The sequence below is a fragment of the Pseudorca crassidens genome, chromosome 9 (genome assembly GCF_039906515.1).
Source record: "Pseudorca crassidens isolate mPseCra1 chromosome 9, mPseCra1.hap1, whole genome shotgun sequence".
NCBI lineage: Eukaryota > Metazoa > Chordata > Mammalia > Artiodactyla > Delphinidae > Pseudorca > Pseudorca crassidens.
The window spans coordinates 95,913,341-95,932,103 of NC_090304.1; the positions used below are offsets into that span (position 1 = coordinate 95,913,341).

Genomic DNA, 18,763 nt, shown 5'->3' on the forward strand with positions numbered 1-18,763 from the left:
CCCATGCGCCTAGAGCCCAGGCTCCGCAACAGGAGAAGCCACTGCAATGAGAAGCCTGCACACCGCAATGAAGAGCAGCCCCCGCTCACCGCAACTAGAGAAAGCCTGCGCACAGCAACAAAGGCCCAACGCAGCCATAAAAACCAAAAAAAAACCCACACCGTTACTGGAGAAATATCTAAATCATAAGCATCATGACTTTCATTTCCCACCATGACTCTTATTCTAGAACCCCAATCACAGGGGTCAGATGGGTTCCATATGGTCAGAATAACTAACACAGCTGCCAGAACAACTGTGAAAATGATCCAGTCATAATACTCTATTACCTTGTTCCTACAGCCAGCATTAAACAGTCTGCTTATTATGTATGGTAAAGCAGGTCAAAGAAGAAAACCTTGGTTTTGACCCTTTGGTCTTGATCTCTTCCCTCCTACTTTGAGTCAACTCTATTAATCTTTTGTTGTCCTGAAGGCCCGTTATCCCCATGAGTTCATTCTCTTCTATGGTTTTTAAACAGGCTACCTGCATACTACTCAGTTCTACAGCAGAAAAAAAAGCTAGGTAGTCTCCCAGTGACTTCCTGAATCAGGTTCTTTAAAAGGATAAGACTTCTGGAAACCATAAACAAGACGAAAAGACAGCCCTCAGAATGGGAGAAAATATTTGCAAATGAAGCAACTGACAAAGATTAATCTCCAAAATATACAAGCAGCTCACACAGCTCAATATCAAAAAGACAACCCAATCCAAAAATGGGCAGAAGACCTAAATACACATTTCTCCAAAGAAGACATACACATGGCCAACAAACACATGAAAGGATGCTCAACATCACTATTAGAGAAATGCAAACCAAAACTACAATGAGGTATCACCTCACACCGGTCAGAATGGCCATCATCAAAAAATCTACAAACAATAAATGCTGGAGAGTGTGTGGAGAAAAAGGAACCCTCATACACTGTTGGTGGGAATATAAATTTATACAGCCACTATGGAGAACCGTATGGAGGTTCCTTAGAAAACTAAAAATAGAACTACAATATGACCCAACAATCCCACTACTGGGCATATACCCAGAGAAAACCATAATTAAAAAAAAACACATGCACCCCAATGTTCACAGCAGCACTATTGACAACAGTCAGGTCATGGAAGCAATCTAAATGTCCATCAACAGAGGAATGGATAAAGAAGATGTGGTACATGGGCTTCCCTGGCGGGGCAGTGGTTGAGAGTTCGCCTGCCGATGCAGGGGACATGGGTTCGTGCCCCGGTCCGGGAAGATCCCACATGCTGCGGAGCGGCTGGGCCCGTGAGCCATGGCCGCTGAGCCTGCGCGTCTGGAGCCCGGGCTCCGCAACGGGAGAGGCCACAACAGTGAGAGGCCCGCGTACCGCAAAAAAAAAAAAAAAAAAAAAGGAAAAGGAAGATGTGGTACATATATACAATGGAATATTACTCAGCCATAAAAAGGAACGAAATTGGGTCATTTGTAGAGACACGGATGAACTGAGAGTCCTACAGAGTGAAGTCAGAAAGAGAAAAGCAAATGTCATATAATAACGTGTATATATGGAATCTAGAAAATGGTATACATGATCTTATTTGCAAAGCAGAAAGAGATTTGGACGTAGAGAACAAATGTATGGATACACAGGGGGAAAGGGGTAGGGAGGGAGGGACTGGAATTGACACATATACATTATTGAAACTACGTACAAAATAGACAACTGATGGGAACGTACTGTATACCACAGGGAACTCTACCTAATGCACTGTGGTAACCGAAATGGGAGGGAAGTCCAAAAGGGAGGGGATACCTGTATGCGTACGGCTGATTCATTTTGTTGTGCAGTGGAGGCTAACAAAACATTGTAAAGCAACCATACTCCAATAAAAATTAATAATAAAAAAAAAAAAAGATAAGACTTCTGAATGAAGTAAGACAGGGCAGAATTAGATTGGGGGTATCCTAATTCCTATTTGGGGTTTATCTTTTGACTTAAAGGCCATTCACTGACTTCTATTCCTCTACTCTGACAGGACTTATGCTCTACAGAAACTGTTTAAGGACAGGACTTTAACAAAGTAAGCTAATCTGTAAGTTAAGATGCACTGTATTTCATCTCATATGGTGATCATTATGATTAGCAGTCAGGAGATCCAGTATATCCACACCGTCTCTTACTACTGTTTCCTGGGAAGATTAAGTAATATGAAGCAAGAGAATTCAAGTCCAACTCACACAGCTTTGAAACCCAAGAGGAAGTCATGGGGAGCAGCCAGGGAGAAGAGGAAGGAGGAAGGAAGCTAAATAATTTTTAAAAACTTACTGAGATGGACACTATGCTTAGATACTTAATGTTAATTATATCCTTTCAAGTTAGGTACGTTTTGTTTTACAACTGACAGATGGATCCTCAGACTGTTTTACTGAAGGTCACAAAGCAAGAAATGCTAGAACCAGGATTTGAACTTCGGTTTGCAAACAGAGAAATTGGTACCTCATATACCACTAAGTACAATGTACAGCCATTTTGGAAAACAGTCTGGCAGTTCCTCAAAAAGTTAAAGAGTTACCATTTGAACCAGCAATTCTACTCCTAGGTATATACCCAAGAGAAATGAAAATACCTCCACACAAAAATTCGTACACCAGTGTTCAAAGGAGCATTATTCATAACAGCTAACAGTGGAAACAACCCTACAACTGAAGAATGGATAAACCAATGTGGTATAGCTATACAGTGGAATATTATTCAACAATAAAAAGGAATGGAGTACTGATACATGCTACAATATGGATGAGCCCTAAACACATGCTAGTCACATGGTCAAAAAAGCCAGTCAAAAAAGAGCATATATTGTATGGTTCCATTTACATGAAATTGTCCAGAATAAGCCAATCCATACAGACAGAAAGTAGATTAGTGGTTGCTTAGAGCTAGGGGAAGATGAAGGGTGATTACTAAAGTTTCTTTTTGGGGTGATGAAAATATTCTAAAATTGACTGTTTTAGTTGTGTGACTGCACAACTGTGAATATACTAAAAAACAATGAATTGTATACTTAAAATGTGTGAATTGTGTGATTTATACCCTAAGGCCACCAAAAACAAAACAACCAAAAACAAAAACAAAACCCATCAAAACCCAAAAAAACAACACAAAAAACAGAAACCTTAACCTTAAATGACCTTAAGGTCTGATTCTGCCACTTTAGCTCTCCAAAGTCCATGTTCCACTGTAAGGTCTAGGGACTGAGCCAGTATGTATTTATTGTGTTTTTATAACCCTACTATCCATCCATTCCCCTTTCTTAGTAGCACCGTAACTCTGAGGAGTTACATCCTCCCCACCCCAATGGATAGTCTAGCCAACTTCCTCAGCTGTATGGAGGACAATGACTGAAGCCAGGCCTGGCTGAATGCTCCCTTCTAAGAACTGAAATTGCTATAGTGTATCCTATAACAATTTACAGCTTCCTGAGCCCTTTAGGGCTGCCCTGGTTCTTGGCCAATGCCAAGTGTGTTTCTCCAGACTTCTCCCTAATCTTGTGAATTCCTGATATTCAATAAATTTCCTTTTGCTTAAGTAACCCAAGTTGGTCTCTGTTGCCTACAACCAAAGAATGGGATACCTTCCAATTTCCTAGTACTGAGAGGCATTTTACAAAAGTATAGTACCTGAAAAGGCTCCAAATTGCCCAGCTAGCTGCTTTTAGAGTAGCTGCTTCTTTTTACTTCCTAGGACTAGTTGAATTTAAGAACCTTAATTTCAGGGGAAAAAAATATGGGCACTGTGGAGGAGATAAGCAATGGTGACGACATCTACTGCTACCCAGAAAAAAAGGAGACGGAAGATAGTAATTTCAAAAAGAACATCTCCACCTTAAGGAACACACCCCAATTTTACCATAGTAACCAATGAAGACATGCATTTAAAGACTTTGAGAATTTAGGAAAATAATTCTTTTGGCAATAAATCCATGTTAGCAGGAGGAATGAATTATAAAAGAATTAAGAATGCTCTAATTCTTAACTATAAATTTAATAAACGACCAATTAGACTTGGTTAACAAAATAATTTCTCAAAATAATTTGAGATTCCTGACTTGATATGAAATTTGGTTGCCAAAAGAAGGAACTTCCATGTTTCCCTCAATAATGAACTACTTGCCATTCCATCATCTTCTTACCTAAAAAGTCTTCAAAAGTTGTGCCTAAGGTCTGGAAGCAGCAAGAGCTGTCACCAATCATCCCCAAGTTAATATAAGGTTTCTCAATGTTAAGCAGAATAAGACAGACTCTTAGGTCCTCCAAAGAAGTCTCTATTCCTGTAAAGCTAGGCCTCAGAATGGCATGGTTATGCTACTGAGCACAGCATTCAGACCAAGAACTAGAATCACAGATGGCTGTACCAAAGAAAAATGTGTGGAAGCAATCTGTAGTAAATCTGGTTCCAGCCTGTCAGTGTAAAATTATATTGTCTCAAAAGATTTTAAGTGCCTCATTTTCTAATAATCTTATAGCCAAAGTGCAACTAAGTCAGATCTCTTAAAAAAGATTCAAATGTATATGACACCCATCTGGTCAAGAGGATTTTATATCTGGAGAGAAAAAAAAAATGCCTGGATCAAACTGTAAAACTAAGTACTATAAAGACAATAGACACGTTTTAGTAAAAGAAAAAAAAATAACAAAAAAAAAGTGAGGAAAGAAGGTAGACAAGAAGAGAATAGAAGAATGCCAGTCACGAGGTTGGATTTTACTAGAGGACTTCTAGATTTCTTTTGGTTCTAAAAGCCTAGTATTTATGGTTTGTTACACTGAATGATTCTAAGAAGCATGATATCTTGTGTTTTCCATGGATCCTCAGGCAAAACAATAGTGCAGGAAAAAGCAATGTGAATGATAGTCTCAGGTATACAGAATAATACTTTATATTCATACTCTGCTTGCTATTTCAAAATACACCTTGGAGCATTGTGGATTCGGTTCTAGATCAGTGCAATCAAGTGAGTCACACAAATTTTTTTGTTTCCCAGTGCATATAAAAGTTATGTTTACACTATACTATAGTCTATTAAGTGTGCAGCAGTATTGTGTAAAAAAACAATATACACACCTAAATTTAAAAATAATAACCATCATCTGACAACACAGGGTTGCCACAAACCTTCGGTTTAAAAAAAAAAAAAAAGAAAACCAGTAAAAACCCAAACGCAGTATCTGCAAAATACAGTAAAGCAAAGCACAGTAAAACGAGGTATGCCTGTACACAACCTTCGATCCTCACAATAAAAACCCTGTGAGGGAGATCATTTCTACTTTACAGAAAAACCCAGATGGTAGACTGGCTAAGTGGCTGGAGAGTTAATTATCTATATGCTATACCAAACTGAGAATGCAAATAACAAAGTGAATTTTAAAATTTAATACAAAAGTGTGAAACAGGAGTCAGCAAGGGTCCATTAAGAATTAACTCTGCCAAATGAACCAATCTCCTTTTTTGATAAAACTACTACATAAAATAAAACCCTATAACATTTATTGGGCATTTGTCACCTATTAGCCACTGCAGTAAGGATACAAACATGAATTACCTCACTTAACCTTTACAACAACCCCACGGTATACACTATTATATCAATTTTATAGGTCAGAAAGCAGAGGCTTCGAGACATTTAAATAATCTCCTTAGAGAGGAGTGGAGTTGGGATTCAACCTGCCCAGCCTCACCGCAAAGACAGTGCTCTAAAACACTTCTCTAGACGAAGTTCACTTACAGATATCCATTAACCATAATTCCAACAAAGCAATACAACTGAAGGCCTATTTCCTGCCATGCACCTTGCTAAGTACTAGAGATACAAAGTTGAATGATACAGTAGAAAAGTGCCCATAAAATGTTTCACTCCTATAGATAAAATAGATTAACATGAACTATATTATGGAAAAGTAGATTCCTAAATATTTTTGATATCTGCACTCAAATTGCCTGATGAGGTATAACTTTATCTTGATACTTTCTCTAACCACAAGTTTGTCCTTTCAGTTTGTCCACAAAGGCACACTCTCATCCCCAGGCAATCACCATTCCAGTGTTCCCCACTTGGAACATGGATCACTTCTTCCAGGTTGTTCCATCTTCCCTAGTAGCTACATATATGTGCAATTTCAACTACATATATGTGCCCATTACATTACACTGAAATTACCTGTACAATAAGCTGTCCTTTCCACCAGACTCTGAGTGCAGGAACCCTATTTATCTTGTTCATCATAACACCCTCAGGGTCTAACACTTTCTAGGTCACTTGATACATGTTTGTTCAGTGAAAAAGTACTCAATGATGTCACAGAGTTTGTCCTGAGTACAGCTTGGATTCAACAGCTTCAATTTAAATATGTGAAGACAACAATCACATTTATCAAATCTGTACATGTATAACACATGTTTAGGTCTACAGGCATGTATGTGTATACATACATATATTTCCTTGCTCTTTTCACTGAAAGAGTGCACCTAGTACTTAAATCTTGGTCCCTAATACTACTCCCCACTAATTGGAATCAGAGTTCCTTGGAGAAAATAGCTGATTCTGAGGCTGGGGAAGGGTGGCTCTACAGATAAGCTTGACATCGTGATATACCAAAAAGGAAGTGCTCAAGAAAAACGAAGGGGGAAGGGAAGGGTGAATAGGTGGAGCACGGAGGTCAGTGAAACTACTCTGTATGATACTATAATGGTGGATACATGTCATTATACATATGTTCAAACCCATAGAATTTACAATACCAAGAATGAACCCTAATGCAAACTATGGACTTTGGGTGATAATGTGTCAACACAGGTTCATCAGTTGTAACAAATATTGCTCTTGTGGGGAATGCTGATAATGGGGGAGGCTATGCATGAGTGTGGGCAGGGATTTACGAAATATCTCTTTTGCTCAATTGCTATGAACTTAAAACTGCTTTATAAAATAGTCTATCAGAGGGAAAAAACAAATGAGGCACATTACAAACACAAAGGAACCGGCCTGAAGGAGCTCACGCTGGCCAAATACAGGACAATTCGAACACAAAAATACCACTAAAGGGACTTCTCTGGTGGCACAGTGGTTAAGAGTCTGCCTGCCAATGCCGCAGAGCAACTAAGCCCATGAGCCACAACTACTGAGCCTGCGCTCTAGAGCCCATGTGCCACAACTACTGAAGCCTGTGCGCCTAGAGCCTGTGCTCCGCAACGAGAGGCCACCACAATGAGAAGCCTGTGCACTGCAACGAAGAGTAGCCTCCCCTCACCACAACTAGAGAAAGCCCGTGCACAGCAACTAAGACCCAACACAGCCAAAAATAAAAAATACATTTATATATATAAAAAATACCATTAAAAAAAATTCATGAGTCCACACTGATAATATATAGATACATAAGGAGGAGTTAGGGGGAAATTTTTATGAAGCGTAGTATATCTGCATTGCCTTAAAATGCTCCCCAAAGACTGTTTATTAGTTTTAAGGTGGTGGGGGGGGAGCAATAATTATACAGTAGAAAAATCAAGACACCACTTTGAAAGGGTAATCAAAATTAAAATCACCCTTGAGGAATAGATGAACACTATACCTCCAAATGTGACTTCTGCAGTATTCTGGCTAAGAATGCATAACTTGAATCTAATCACATGGAAATATGAGACAAACCCCAAATGAGGAATGTTCTACTGGAGAAAAAAAAAAAAAGGAAGGGGGCCATATTTTTAACATGTCAATGTCATAAAAGACAAAAAAAGAACAGGGAAATGCTCACTACTAAAAGAGATGTAACCATTATATGCAATACCTGATCCTAGGATGAATCTTGTATGGAAGAGAAAAAAAATGCTTTAAGACAAAATCTGGGGGCCAGTTAAAAATAAGACTACAAATGACAGATGAGATAGAAATACTGCATTAAAGTTAAATTGACTGAACATAACTGTACTATGATTATTCAAGAGACTATCCCTATTCTTAGGAAATACACACTGAAATATTTAGAAATAAAGCGCCATGATTTTGTAACTTACCATTTAAAGGTTCAGAAAGTGTGTATGCCTGTGTGTACATATATATATGTGTGTGTATACAAACTGGAGAGAACTGTTGTTTCACTGTATCATTCCCGCAGATCAGAAAGTGTGTAACGCTTAACTCATAACATTATACATATGATAAAAAAGGGGAAACATACCTGAATAGGAGATGGCTTTTCCCAGCCCATTTCAAAAATTCCCATCAGCAACTCCCGTTTCAAACAGTAATCTTCAAACTCATTTCCTTTTGTGGAGGTCACATCCTGGTCAAACAAAAACAAACAACATCAGAAGAATGAAGTACAATTGGGTTCCTTTGGTAATTAGCATGCTTAATAAAGTGTTGGAGAGACTAATTCTTTACCCCATTTAAAATATAAATATGCGCAGATTAGTTCTGTCTTGATCTATGAAAAATAACCACTCTCTTTAACACACACAAGCCATTTAAAAACTATGTTTTGGGGAAAGATCAGCCACCCTGTGGTCATTTTTCTCTAAGGACTGATGGAATACTGTTATTTCTATATAAGTATCAAACCACAAGATATGAAATCAAACCCTAGCTCTACCATTCACTGCCTACAAATATCCTAGTCTAAACCAGGGTTTCTCAAGTCCAGCACTATTGACATTTGGGCCAGAAAATTCTTCGCTGTAAGGGGCTGTTCTGTAGCATCCCTTCAGCTGTGATAACCAGCTATTGCTCCAGCTATTGCTAAATGCTTCCTAGGGGACAAAAATTGCCCTTGGTTGAGAACACTGGGCTAAGAGAACTAACCTCTCAACTTCAGTTTTCTCATCCACAAAACGTGGACAATACCTACCCTGAAACTTACTGTGCTGCTGGAAACAAGAGAATTTTGAGAAAACGCCTTGAAAACCATAAAAGCATTCCACAAAAGAGATAAGATATATATACGTATAAACACGGTATTTAATATATAAATTATATATGAAATACTGTATATATAGTAATAATTATTGTATTGTATACTGTATATTAAATATTACATTATATATTGCAATAACGTGTATACATACACATTATGACTAATTCCTCCAAATAGTGGAAATTTTGGGCAACTCATCATACATGAGTTATACAATTTCAACCACTTCAACTTACTTAAGAGTAAACACAGTGCCTGTTATCATTAAATAACTACTTCACTTTTAGTTTCAGGATCATTTTTCCACTTCAATGTTACAACCAACTTACCGAAGTTTTGATTCTTAGATCCTTTGGAGGGAGTTTTAAAGTCTTTTTCCAGTCATCACCAGGTCTAGAGAGAATACAGTAAAATTGAAGTATCAGAATTCACAGCATTAGTATTGTAAAATACAAAGATAATTCATCTCGATTATAATTCTAAAAAGCACACTAAGTTGAACATATTGCCGTTTACTTAAGAATACAGGTAACAAAAGAGATAAACAACTTTAGAAAAACTGTTTTCTTACAAAGCACAACAATCTAGGGAGAATTTTAAAAAATCAAGAATAGACAGGAGTAAGGTATCCATCCTCTTAAGAAAAGCAGAGTTGTATACAGTCCAACCATTTTCAAAACTAGTAACCCATATGTTTTGTTTGACCTATATAGTGTGTGTGTATGTTTTTTGTGGCCTCTCCCGCTGCGGAGCACAGGCTCCGGACGCGCAGGCTCAGCGGCCATGGCTCACGGGCCCAGCTGTTCCACAGCATGTGGGATCTTCCCAGACCAGGGCACGAACCCACGTCCCCTGCATCGGCAGGCGGACTCTCAACCACTGCGCCACCAGGGAAGCCCATAGTGTGTGTTTTAAATTAGTGGCCAACATTAAAAAATTAGGAGATTTTGTGTAAAAGTCCAGATTCTGGATTTTCTTGAAAAAATCTGGAAGCTTTAGTAACACTGGTTCCAAATTTCTGCATGGCAACAGTTTGATAGAGCTTAGTAAATGGAGTTTAAAATCAAGTGGCTGATGCCTTTTAATAGGGCAAGTACCCTCTAATCTGGCAGTCCCCTATAGGCATCTGAGTTTGTAACTCTTGGTGACTAGTTAAAGCCAAGGAATCTATAAAGTTTCAGACTTGAGTTCAAGCCCTGATTCTTCTACATATTAGTTCTATGACCTTGCAACAGTTACTTTTCTAAACCTCCATTCTCTCATATATAAAATGGGATAAAAATTACATAAAATAATTTCTATAAAGCACTCAGCACAGTGCCTGGCAAAAGAAGAACTCGATATTAGCTGTTAGTAAACATCTCTCTTAATCTTTTTTACTGGGGATGCCTGAAACCACGAAAGAAAATAACAAAGAAAATGTAATAAAAAATTTTCTTTTTGGTCAGGTAAAAACTTCAAATAATATAATATCCAAAGCATCTAAGAGAAAAAAGACTGTCAATAAAGCACACAATGCTTTCAACTGTCTTTAAAATAAATAAGCTTTCACTGATTTAACTGTAACAACTCATATAATTAGAGCACCTCAAACATCTCAAGTCTTGATTTAGAAAGATAAGCACATTATTTTACTTAAAGCTAGGTCCCACATAATCCAAGATACTGTAACACAGGCAACTATTTGCTACCAATCCAAGGGTACTAAAGCCTTTCACCCCAGTCTATACCACAGCAAAGTTTGGTATAAACAAAAATGTCAACTGAACATCCTAGTAAGCCAGCTTGCCACATTGCCAAATTCACTAAATCGTGGATAAAAATGCAGGAAGATACAAGGCAAAATCTGCCTACAAAAAAAATTTATAATCTTAGGAGGTTAAAAAAAAATTTTTAACGAGAAAACAAGTGATAGAAATAGGTATTAGAAGAGCTCTGAGCCATGGGATCTAGAAGTCTTCATAAAAGAGATGACATTTAAACTGAGATTTAAAGATCCACAGAATTGAAAAAAAACATTAATCCTAGGAAAAGCAAAAAAAAGGTAAAATCCACTGTTGTCTCAAATCTGAGTTCAAGTAGAAAATACTCTCAAAATGAAATGAGGGCTTCCCTGGTGGCACAGTGGTTGAGAGTCCACCTGCCGATGCAGGGGACACGGGTTCGTGCCCCGGTCCGGGAAGATCCCACATGCCGCGGAGCGGCTAGGCCTGTGAACCATGGCCGCTGAGCCTGCGCGTCCAGAGCCTATGCTCCGCAACGGGAGAGGCCACAACAGTGAAAGGCCCGTGTACCAAAAAAAAAAGAAATAATGTAGTTTTATGTTTCTATCATTAAGAATTAAAAATAGTCTAAATACTGCTAGCCTATTCATATTTTTTCAAGACAAGCTACAGTTTAGAAAATATTCTTGATTTCTATACTAATTAAAATATTCATCTCAAAAATAATAGAGGGCTTCCCTGGTGGCGCAGGGGTTGGGAGTCTGCCTGCCGATGCGGGGGACACGGGATCGTGCCCCGGTCCGGGAGGATCCCACATGCCACGGAGGGACTGGGCCCGTGAGCCATGGCCGCTGGGCCTGCGCGTCCGGGGCCTGTGCTCCGCAGCGGGAGGGGCCGCAGCGGTGAGAGGCCCGCGTACCGCAAAAACATAAAAATTAAAAAAACACTTAAAAAATAATAATAATAAAATAATAATAGAATATGTATTAATGCCAAATCTCCCAGTGACCAAACCAATTCTGTTGGAAGTTAGGGCTATTTTTCTTTAGTAAGTACTTTTTAAGCATGGAAAAGATCTAGGTTATAATAAAACACAAGCTTTGGTTCCTTGAAAGAGTTTTATCATCTTATGAAGATTTCTAGAGGTTAAATCAACTTACATGGCTAGATTTTTAACAAAGACAAATCTCAAATGGGTCAAGATTCCTGAATGTTAATTTTCTATTAACTGATTCTTTGGAGTCATAGTTACCACTCAAATATTTTAAAGTGTACACTTAAAGATGATAGCCTACACACTTTTAAATTTAAAAGAAACAATATTCTGTAGTAAGATGAGGCTCTTACGTTTTTAAAAGTCGTCAAAGGGGTATGGGACTCTTCAGAGATGTGTTTATAAGAGTTCAAAATCCTGAGTTCCCTATGACATAAACTGCTTGTTATTTTGTGTGCGTGTGTAAAAGGAGGAGAAAGTATATTTGAAAAGTAAATAAATAGGGCAGAAAAGCAAAGTGTCATAAACTAAAAAAAAGTTATGGATAAATTTTCTATGAGTATGTTTGAAGTTCAGAAGGCTGGGCAAGTCGTTAAATTTAAAATGTGAAATTGGCTATAACAGCCATTCAAACTAGGATAAGGTCAAGTTCTAACACTAGGGAAAAAGCCATACTGGCAAAAACAAGATGAATCTGAGCTCATTATGAAAGCCAGAAATGTTTCAAACAATAGTCTATACAAAATTAATATATATTAATCTGTGCCAATCTGTTACTTAATAAACCTGAATTAGTTATGAAAGAAATACATTCTTCTATTGCAAATACCTGCTGGCCATAAAACAAAGTCATCTGTCCTCTATTTGCAATCAAAATGGTTAAACTAAGGTATACACAAAGTAGTCAACAACTAACAAAATATATCTCCTTGGTCCCCCAAGTGTGTTTATTATTTATTCTAACACTTACTTAATAGTGGTGGTCATACTCTGTGCTTGCTGCTGAGTGCCATTATTGATTGTGTTGGTGTTTTTCAGCTGGTTCATCTGTTGCTGTGTCTGTGTGCCCCCTCCTCCGGGGCCACCACTGGGCTTCACAGGGCCCCTCAGCTGACCATTTTGACTGGACAGACCCATTATAACAGGGTTCTCTGTTCTGGCCGTGCTCATGCTGTATTAATTGTAAAGATGTCTCTTTCAAACTTCAAAACTTTTGAAAGTCAGTAGAGAAACTGTAATAACAGTTTATTAGGCTCTCCAAAACGAAGAGATAAATATAAGTCTTGCTCAATATATGAGTCCTTTATTGCAATGCAGGCAAGCACCTGTAAGTCTCTGAACGGTAAGCAGCAGTAACTTGCTCTCATGCACGGAATCAACTCTTTATTTTTTAATAAAGCCCTCTAACAAGGTTGAGTTATATATCTGAATTCGCTCACTTCAGTCTGAAACAAAGAAAAAAGTTAAATTAGCAAACAGAGTAAAATTAGAAAAAAACTTTTTTGTTTCCCTTTTAAAGAACTCCCTTAGAAGAACTCTCTTCTTTTAAATTAAAGAATTAAGAATACAGCTGCACTGAGACCAAATCACTAGCCAAGCTAGGAAAAACACAAAAAGATGAATTGCCTCAAAAACCAAACCTGCACCGAGACCCATCTCAAACATTTTAAACTGTCAGTTCTAATCAACCCAGAGAATACAAAGTAGAAAGATACTGTGATTAAGTTAGCATTAGTTGTCAAATGACAATCTCTTCCCTTGTTTCCACCCTGATGAATTCTCTGAAGTCCCTGCCACCTCTTAAAGTCAATGAGTCATTACATTCAATTGCATTACAACTCAGTGAAGTATCGCACAACTTAATGTAAATCTACAAATGAACAAGGCAAGACAATTCATTAATTTTTTTTTTATTTCTGACAACTGAGAATCCTTGAAGAGTTGAGCTTTTGGCTTCACCTTATGCTTTAAAAAGAACACATTTATGCCCTTGTGAATTTCAACGACAGAAGTTAAACTTTATAAAGAAAAATACATTTTCTTTTTTCCCTTAAGTTTTTGCCCTTTAAAACAGTAACTGAAGCATGTCAAGGGATATAAATATGTCTACATGTCAAAATCTTCTGCTTGAAAAACAGCCAAGAAAACCTTTAGCTACCTTAATTAAATCTGAATACTAAAATAACTGCTACGTTTTTAAACATAACACTTTTCAAAAAGTATATCCCAACTTGAAGTAGCATTTTTTTAAATTACAAAAACACAAAAAGGAAATGAGCTGTGTTAAAAAAATCTGTTAAAGGGTAAAGATACTAGTAACTTTAATCAAACTTTCCAGGAAACCCAGAGTACTAATTAAGTTAATTAAAAAAAATTTTAAATTATTCCCCAAATAAAATTATTTTTAAAGGAAGTACATGAAAACGTAATTGAAAAGCCAGGGGGAAAAAGGCCAGAAAATAAAGGGCTGCTCTGTTTGCTTTGTTCTTTAACTCCTTTACATTTCTTACCAAACATACACTAGCTTATTAATTAATTAGCGTTTCTGCCATACACCAAGGTTTCTCAAAAAATAAAATTTTTTTAAAAAACCTCTTTGATGTCTTTTTTTTAATTGAAAATAAAGTTGCTCACAAGCAAATCCTGATTATCACGTACACAAAGCTGTATATTTCCAAGTCTCCCAGAAGCTGAGTGACCTCTTAAGCAGAGGGTGGTTAAGAGCCATCCAATTTCAGTGCAAGGTAGTAATTGGTTTCCTGTATTGACAGGTTTATATTATGATCAGCGATATCACCTACTTCATACCAGAAGACTTACTTATTTGCAAACACTAAGAAGATGAAGGTGGCAACTTCTAAAAATTAAATGGTATCATTACTGTCCATCATGCACGTAAGACCTCATACCTCCCTGCATCCAAAATGTGACTATGTGATAACTGCTCCCCTCTCAATTAAGCTAAAACCAGCACTGCAGCTCTACGTCTCAGGAAAAGAACTATTCCTCCTACCCCTTCCCAATTTAGATTTGCAAGTTATATTTCTACATTTTCAAAAATACGAACGAAACAAAGACGAGTTGGGAGGAACCCCTAGCGGAGTTAATTACAGCACTTCCCAGATCGTAGTTAGCAATTGACAGTTTCACACCCAAAACAGTATCGTCATCTCCAAAAAGACCTTTTGTGTGCGAATGCAGCGCAGTTTCTCTAAGCTCGGTCTGCAAGTTGGAGTGACCGTTCTATTTTGAAGGGGCGAGGGGACTGTTGAAGAGAAAGGGGAGTGAGCGATCAGGGAAAGAATCAAGCCAGTGATTTGAGCCCTATAACCGTAGGCAAATAATTTCTGGTTCCCCTACCCTTCAACACCCCCCCACCAAACCCACACACTTCGAGTCAGCTCCCTGGGCCCATAAACACAAATGGGTTGGGGCCCTGAAATCGTATCTGCGCAACAAGAGCAGGGAACCAGCTCCGCGGGTAGGAAACAATAGGGGCTCCCGCAAAAGGCCCCAAAGAGAAACCCTTAAGTCAGACGGCCCCTCCTTTCTCCATGACTCTGGGGCTCCATAATCACCCCCTTGTTATCGACCTGCAAGGCCTTACTCCCTCAAGCAGCCGGTCCTCTTCGAAACCCAGCCTTCCGCTACTGCATATCCCTGCCGCCCCCTATAGGGCCGCCTCGTACCCTATAACCTCCACGATCTCCCTAAGTCCTTGCCGCCCCCTACGATCCCACCTTCCCTCGTCTCCCACAAAGCTCCTCCGAGGAATTCTCCCGCTCCTCCTCCGGACCCCGCCGGGCACAACAGTGCTCTATCCCACTCCTCCCGGGCGCCCCCGCCCCACAGCTGCCGCCCGCCTTCCTCCCCCGGGCCCGACCAGGCCTCAGGCCTCCGCCTCAGAGCGCCCCCCACGCCGGCCGGGGGAGGGGGTAACTCCCCGCAGCCCCCACTGCACCGCCGACCTCCAACCCCTCACCTCACCCCACTCCTCGCGGCTCGGGCCCGAGTCCTACCACTGAGGCCACTCCCGCTCTGTACCCTCGGTCCTTTATTGTTGACTCGAAGCTCCCAAAATGGCGGCGGCTCCTTCCTCCTCGGAAACCTCCGCCCGCCCCCACCCGGCCCCTCACTTCGGCCGCCCCCCGCCCCGCCCCGCCCCCCGTCCCGCTCCACTCCGGGGGCCTGGGGGCCAGCCTGCCGGCGCTCCCCCGCTCCCCGAGCCGCGCAGCCCTACCTCCGCCGCTGCCCGCTCTCAAGGCGCCGCCGAAGCCGCCGCCCGGGCCGAGCTAACTCGGCTCCCCGCCCCCTCCCTCGGCCGCAGCACCCCCGCCCCTTAGCTCTCCGCATGGCTGCCGCCGCGACTCCTCCTCCGCGCAAGATGGCGAGGGCCCAGCTGCAGCCGCTGAGCCCGCCGCGGCGCCTCTGCCTCTCCTGCTTCGTGGCAGGAGAAATCCGGGCCGAGGAACCTCCCTGGGGCGAAAATGGAGGGTAGTGCTTTCCCACCGACTGGGGGCCCGCGGGGGCCCAAGTTGAGGGAAGTTGAAGGGAAAATACGGGTCCCTTTCTGAAGAGAAAGGAGGGCTGCTTTTTCCACAGCTGAGGAGAAATGATCGGGGAATGGTGGCTGGGAAGAGTACCCCCAGAATGGATGTCGGGGGCTTGGGACCCGAGGAGGATCTGCTTATTCCTGACCAAGGACCGGGTAGCGACTCGGGGACGGGAGAGCTGACCTGACATCTCCCGCGGGCCGGGGAAGCTGCTGCAGGACCAAGGGGGTCGCGTCCGTTCGAGCCCCGCGCCTCCGTGCAGGAACGCGCGGAACCACTGGTCCGGAGGCGCCGGCACGCGCCCGGGTGTGGGAACCGGAAGGGGGGGCGGCCGGGACCGGTGCGGCGAGGAGAACCGGGGAGGACGCGGGGCGGACAGGGGGCGCTGTGCGCGGGCGGGCAGGGGCGGGGGTGGAGGACGCTGTAGGAGGATTGCGCGGGGGTGGGGTGCTGGGTGGCGGGGGGTGCGACCCGGGCCGGAACCCGGAAAGCGAGCTTCGGGAAGGGAAGTGGGAGACTGGGGCAGCGATCCTCCTCTCTCGGCCCCAAAGGGCAGTCCTCAAAGAGAGGGAACCAAGGAGGCCGAGCCCCCCCACACCCCGAGGGAAGGAAACGCTGCTAAGGAGTCAGTTATAATGGTAATAGGAGTTGTGTACGGAAATGGGCAATCAGAGGACCGAGGGTGATTCTTTCTCCAGCCTGACCCTCATCAGAAAGACACTTATGTATTTGTTCCCATAAATACTTTCCATATCCTAATGTCTCCGTTTATCCTTAACAGAAATAACAGGAATGCAATCTTGTTCCAGGTAAAACAAAAATCGGAAGCTTGAAAGTTATCCAGGTCAAGGGAAAATAAAAACCTGGGTCTCACCCAGTTGACAGAAAATATACAGGGCAATGACGGGACCATATGTTGACAACAGAACTCCGACCCACAACCTCTGCTGCAACCAACACGGGAAGCCAAACCACAGCCTCTGCAGTGATCAGCTTAGAACGAGCAGGAGTCGGTCATTGACTGCCAGCTTCCCAAATTTTTGCCCCTGTTACCAACTCGGGACCAATCAGAGAAAGCCAAATATGTTTTCCCCCCCCCAACCAATCACGTTAGACGCCCGGCTTCTAGTTAGCCCGCCTCCAGCTTCCCCGAGTTAACCTCCAATCAGAGCATACCCTGAAGCCTACTCCACCCACCCCCTTTTTTTTTCTTTTTTTTGTTTTTTCACTGCCGGCCTGTAAGTCCCAAGCTGGGTGAAGGTGGCTGCCTCCCTTGCTGTAGCAAGCTTTGAATAAATAGCCTGTTCTCACTTGGTGGTCTTTGTTTATTTACACACAGCCAATGGAAAGGTGGTAGAGAAGTGTGAAAAGGCTGTTCTTAAGATTTAAAAAAAGGTTCCTTTAACAGTTTTTGAATTAAATTTGTAGCATGGGGTCTCCCACCCAGCTTTTTAAAAACCCACTCATCTAAGGGAATAACCGGCATCTTGTGCCCATCCTGGTGAGAGAATGGCTAAGTGGTTCTTTAATAAAATGTTGAGGTATGAGGCCCCACTGCCTTTCCATGTAGCAGGAATGTGGAGGGGAGAAGGGCAAGGAGTGAGAGAGAGAGGAACCTAAGGATTTAAAATAGGCCACAGCCTGCCTCGGTCTCTTTCCCTAGACCACTAAAAAAATGAGACCAGCCGAAGGAGAAAGGTTTGTGTTCAGAAATAAACCTTCAAAGGGGGCCTGGTTGAAGTCATGACAAAATCCAAAAGTGAGGAGGCCACCAAAAGTAGAATATGGTATAGCTGCCTATTCTCACCTAGGAATCCTGCCAGGGCTAACACCTTTAAAGATTCTGCATAATGTTTTTATAAGATAGTCAGATATCCTTCCAACTGAGTTATTTATGTCAGCCCTTATCAGTTTTCTGGTGAGAAGTATGGATGGTATAGAATTAAACTATGAAAACTTGGATCTTGGTTCAATTTTAGTGATTGATGGATCCAGTATTCAACTATGTCAATACCTTTTTTTCTCCCTAGTTCAAACAGATTAACAAGAACGATAGAAAATATGACACTTTAGAAATACAGATGAATTATTTGATAATACACACAGTATCCTTATATTTATAAAATGTAAATTTAAAAATATTACATAAATCCAGCCCTTTGACCTTATTGAATATAATAGTTTGGGTGATTCGTGGTAAATATGGTTTTTGGAGAGCATGCTATCCCCAGTGAGGTCACCTAATAACTGTAGTAAAGTGTTTCCCAAAACATCTTGGTCATTTTCATTTTGTTTTTACTCACTCTCACTTCCCCCACCCTACTTTTTTTGAACTATGAAGCTGTTAGCTAAAGTGTTAGGCCTGGATTGTTGCCTGGCTCCTAGAGATTCTGTCTGTAGGAAAGATATCTTAAAAAAGAAAAAGAGTCACAAATAGAGTTGAGGTTTTCAGTATCTGTTTAAAACACAACAGGATTCGTGTGTGTGTGTAAGAATGAGATGTGACTAAAAAATA

The 18,763-nt window shown here is 41.1% G+C and overlaps 2 protein-coding genes and 1 long non-coding RNA gene across 8 annotated transcripts in view; 2 read left to right on the forward strand and 1 right to left on the reverse strand.

The window, feature by feature from the left end:
- Nucleotides 1-16,571, reverse strand: part of DDX6 (DEAD-box helicase 6) — a 34,366-nt gene extending 17,795 nt beyond the window's left edge. For 2 of the 6 annotated variants that reach the window (XM_067751226.1, XM_067751221.1), the window contains exons 1-4: nucleotides 15,715-15,853; nucleotides 12,666-13,140; nucleotides 9,307-9,370; nucleotides 8,243-8,347 (exon numbers count right to left, since the gene is read on the reverse strand). In XM_067751226.1, the coding sequence (XP_067607327.1) occupies nucleotides 8,243-8,347; nucleotides 9,307-9,370; nucleotides 12,666-12,865 (369 nt within the window). In that variant the 5' untranslated portion in view covers nucleotides 12,866-13,140; nucleotides 15,715-15,853. Of the gene's footprint in view, nucleotides 1-8,242; nucleotides 8,348-9,306; nucleotides 9,371-12,665; nucleotides 13,141-15,677; nucleotides 15,854-15,935; nucleotides 16,012-16,431 lie in introns of those variants that run through there. The other 4 variants (XM_067751223.1, XM_067751222.1, XM_067751225.1 and 1 more) reach the window with 4 other exon arrangements.
- Nucleotides 14,585-16,193, forward strand: LOC137231183 (WAS/WASL-interacting protein family member 1-like). Its single transcript, XM_067751701.1, has 2 exons — nucleotides 14,585-14,590; nucleotides 15,372-16,193. The coding sequence occupies exons 1-2, from the start codon at nucleotides 14,585-14,587 to the stop codon at nucleotides 16,191-16,193; spliced, it is 828 nt and encodes a 275-aa protein (XP_067607802.1).
- Nucleotides 16,572-16,635: 64 nt separating the features above from the next.
- Nucleotides 16,636-17,558, forward strand: LOC137230934 (uncharacterized). The gene is made up of 2 exons (XR_010946316.1): nucleotides 16,636-16,886; nucleotides 17,058-17,558. It is a non-coding gene; the product is annotated as an uncharacterized lncRNA (long non-coding RNA).
- The last annotated feature ends 1,205 nt before the right edge of the window (nucleotides 17,559-18,763 follow it).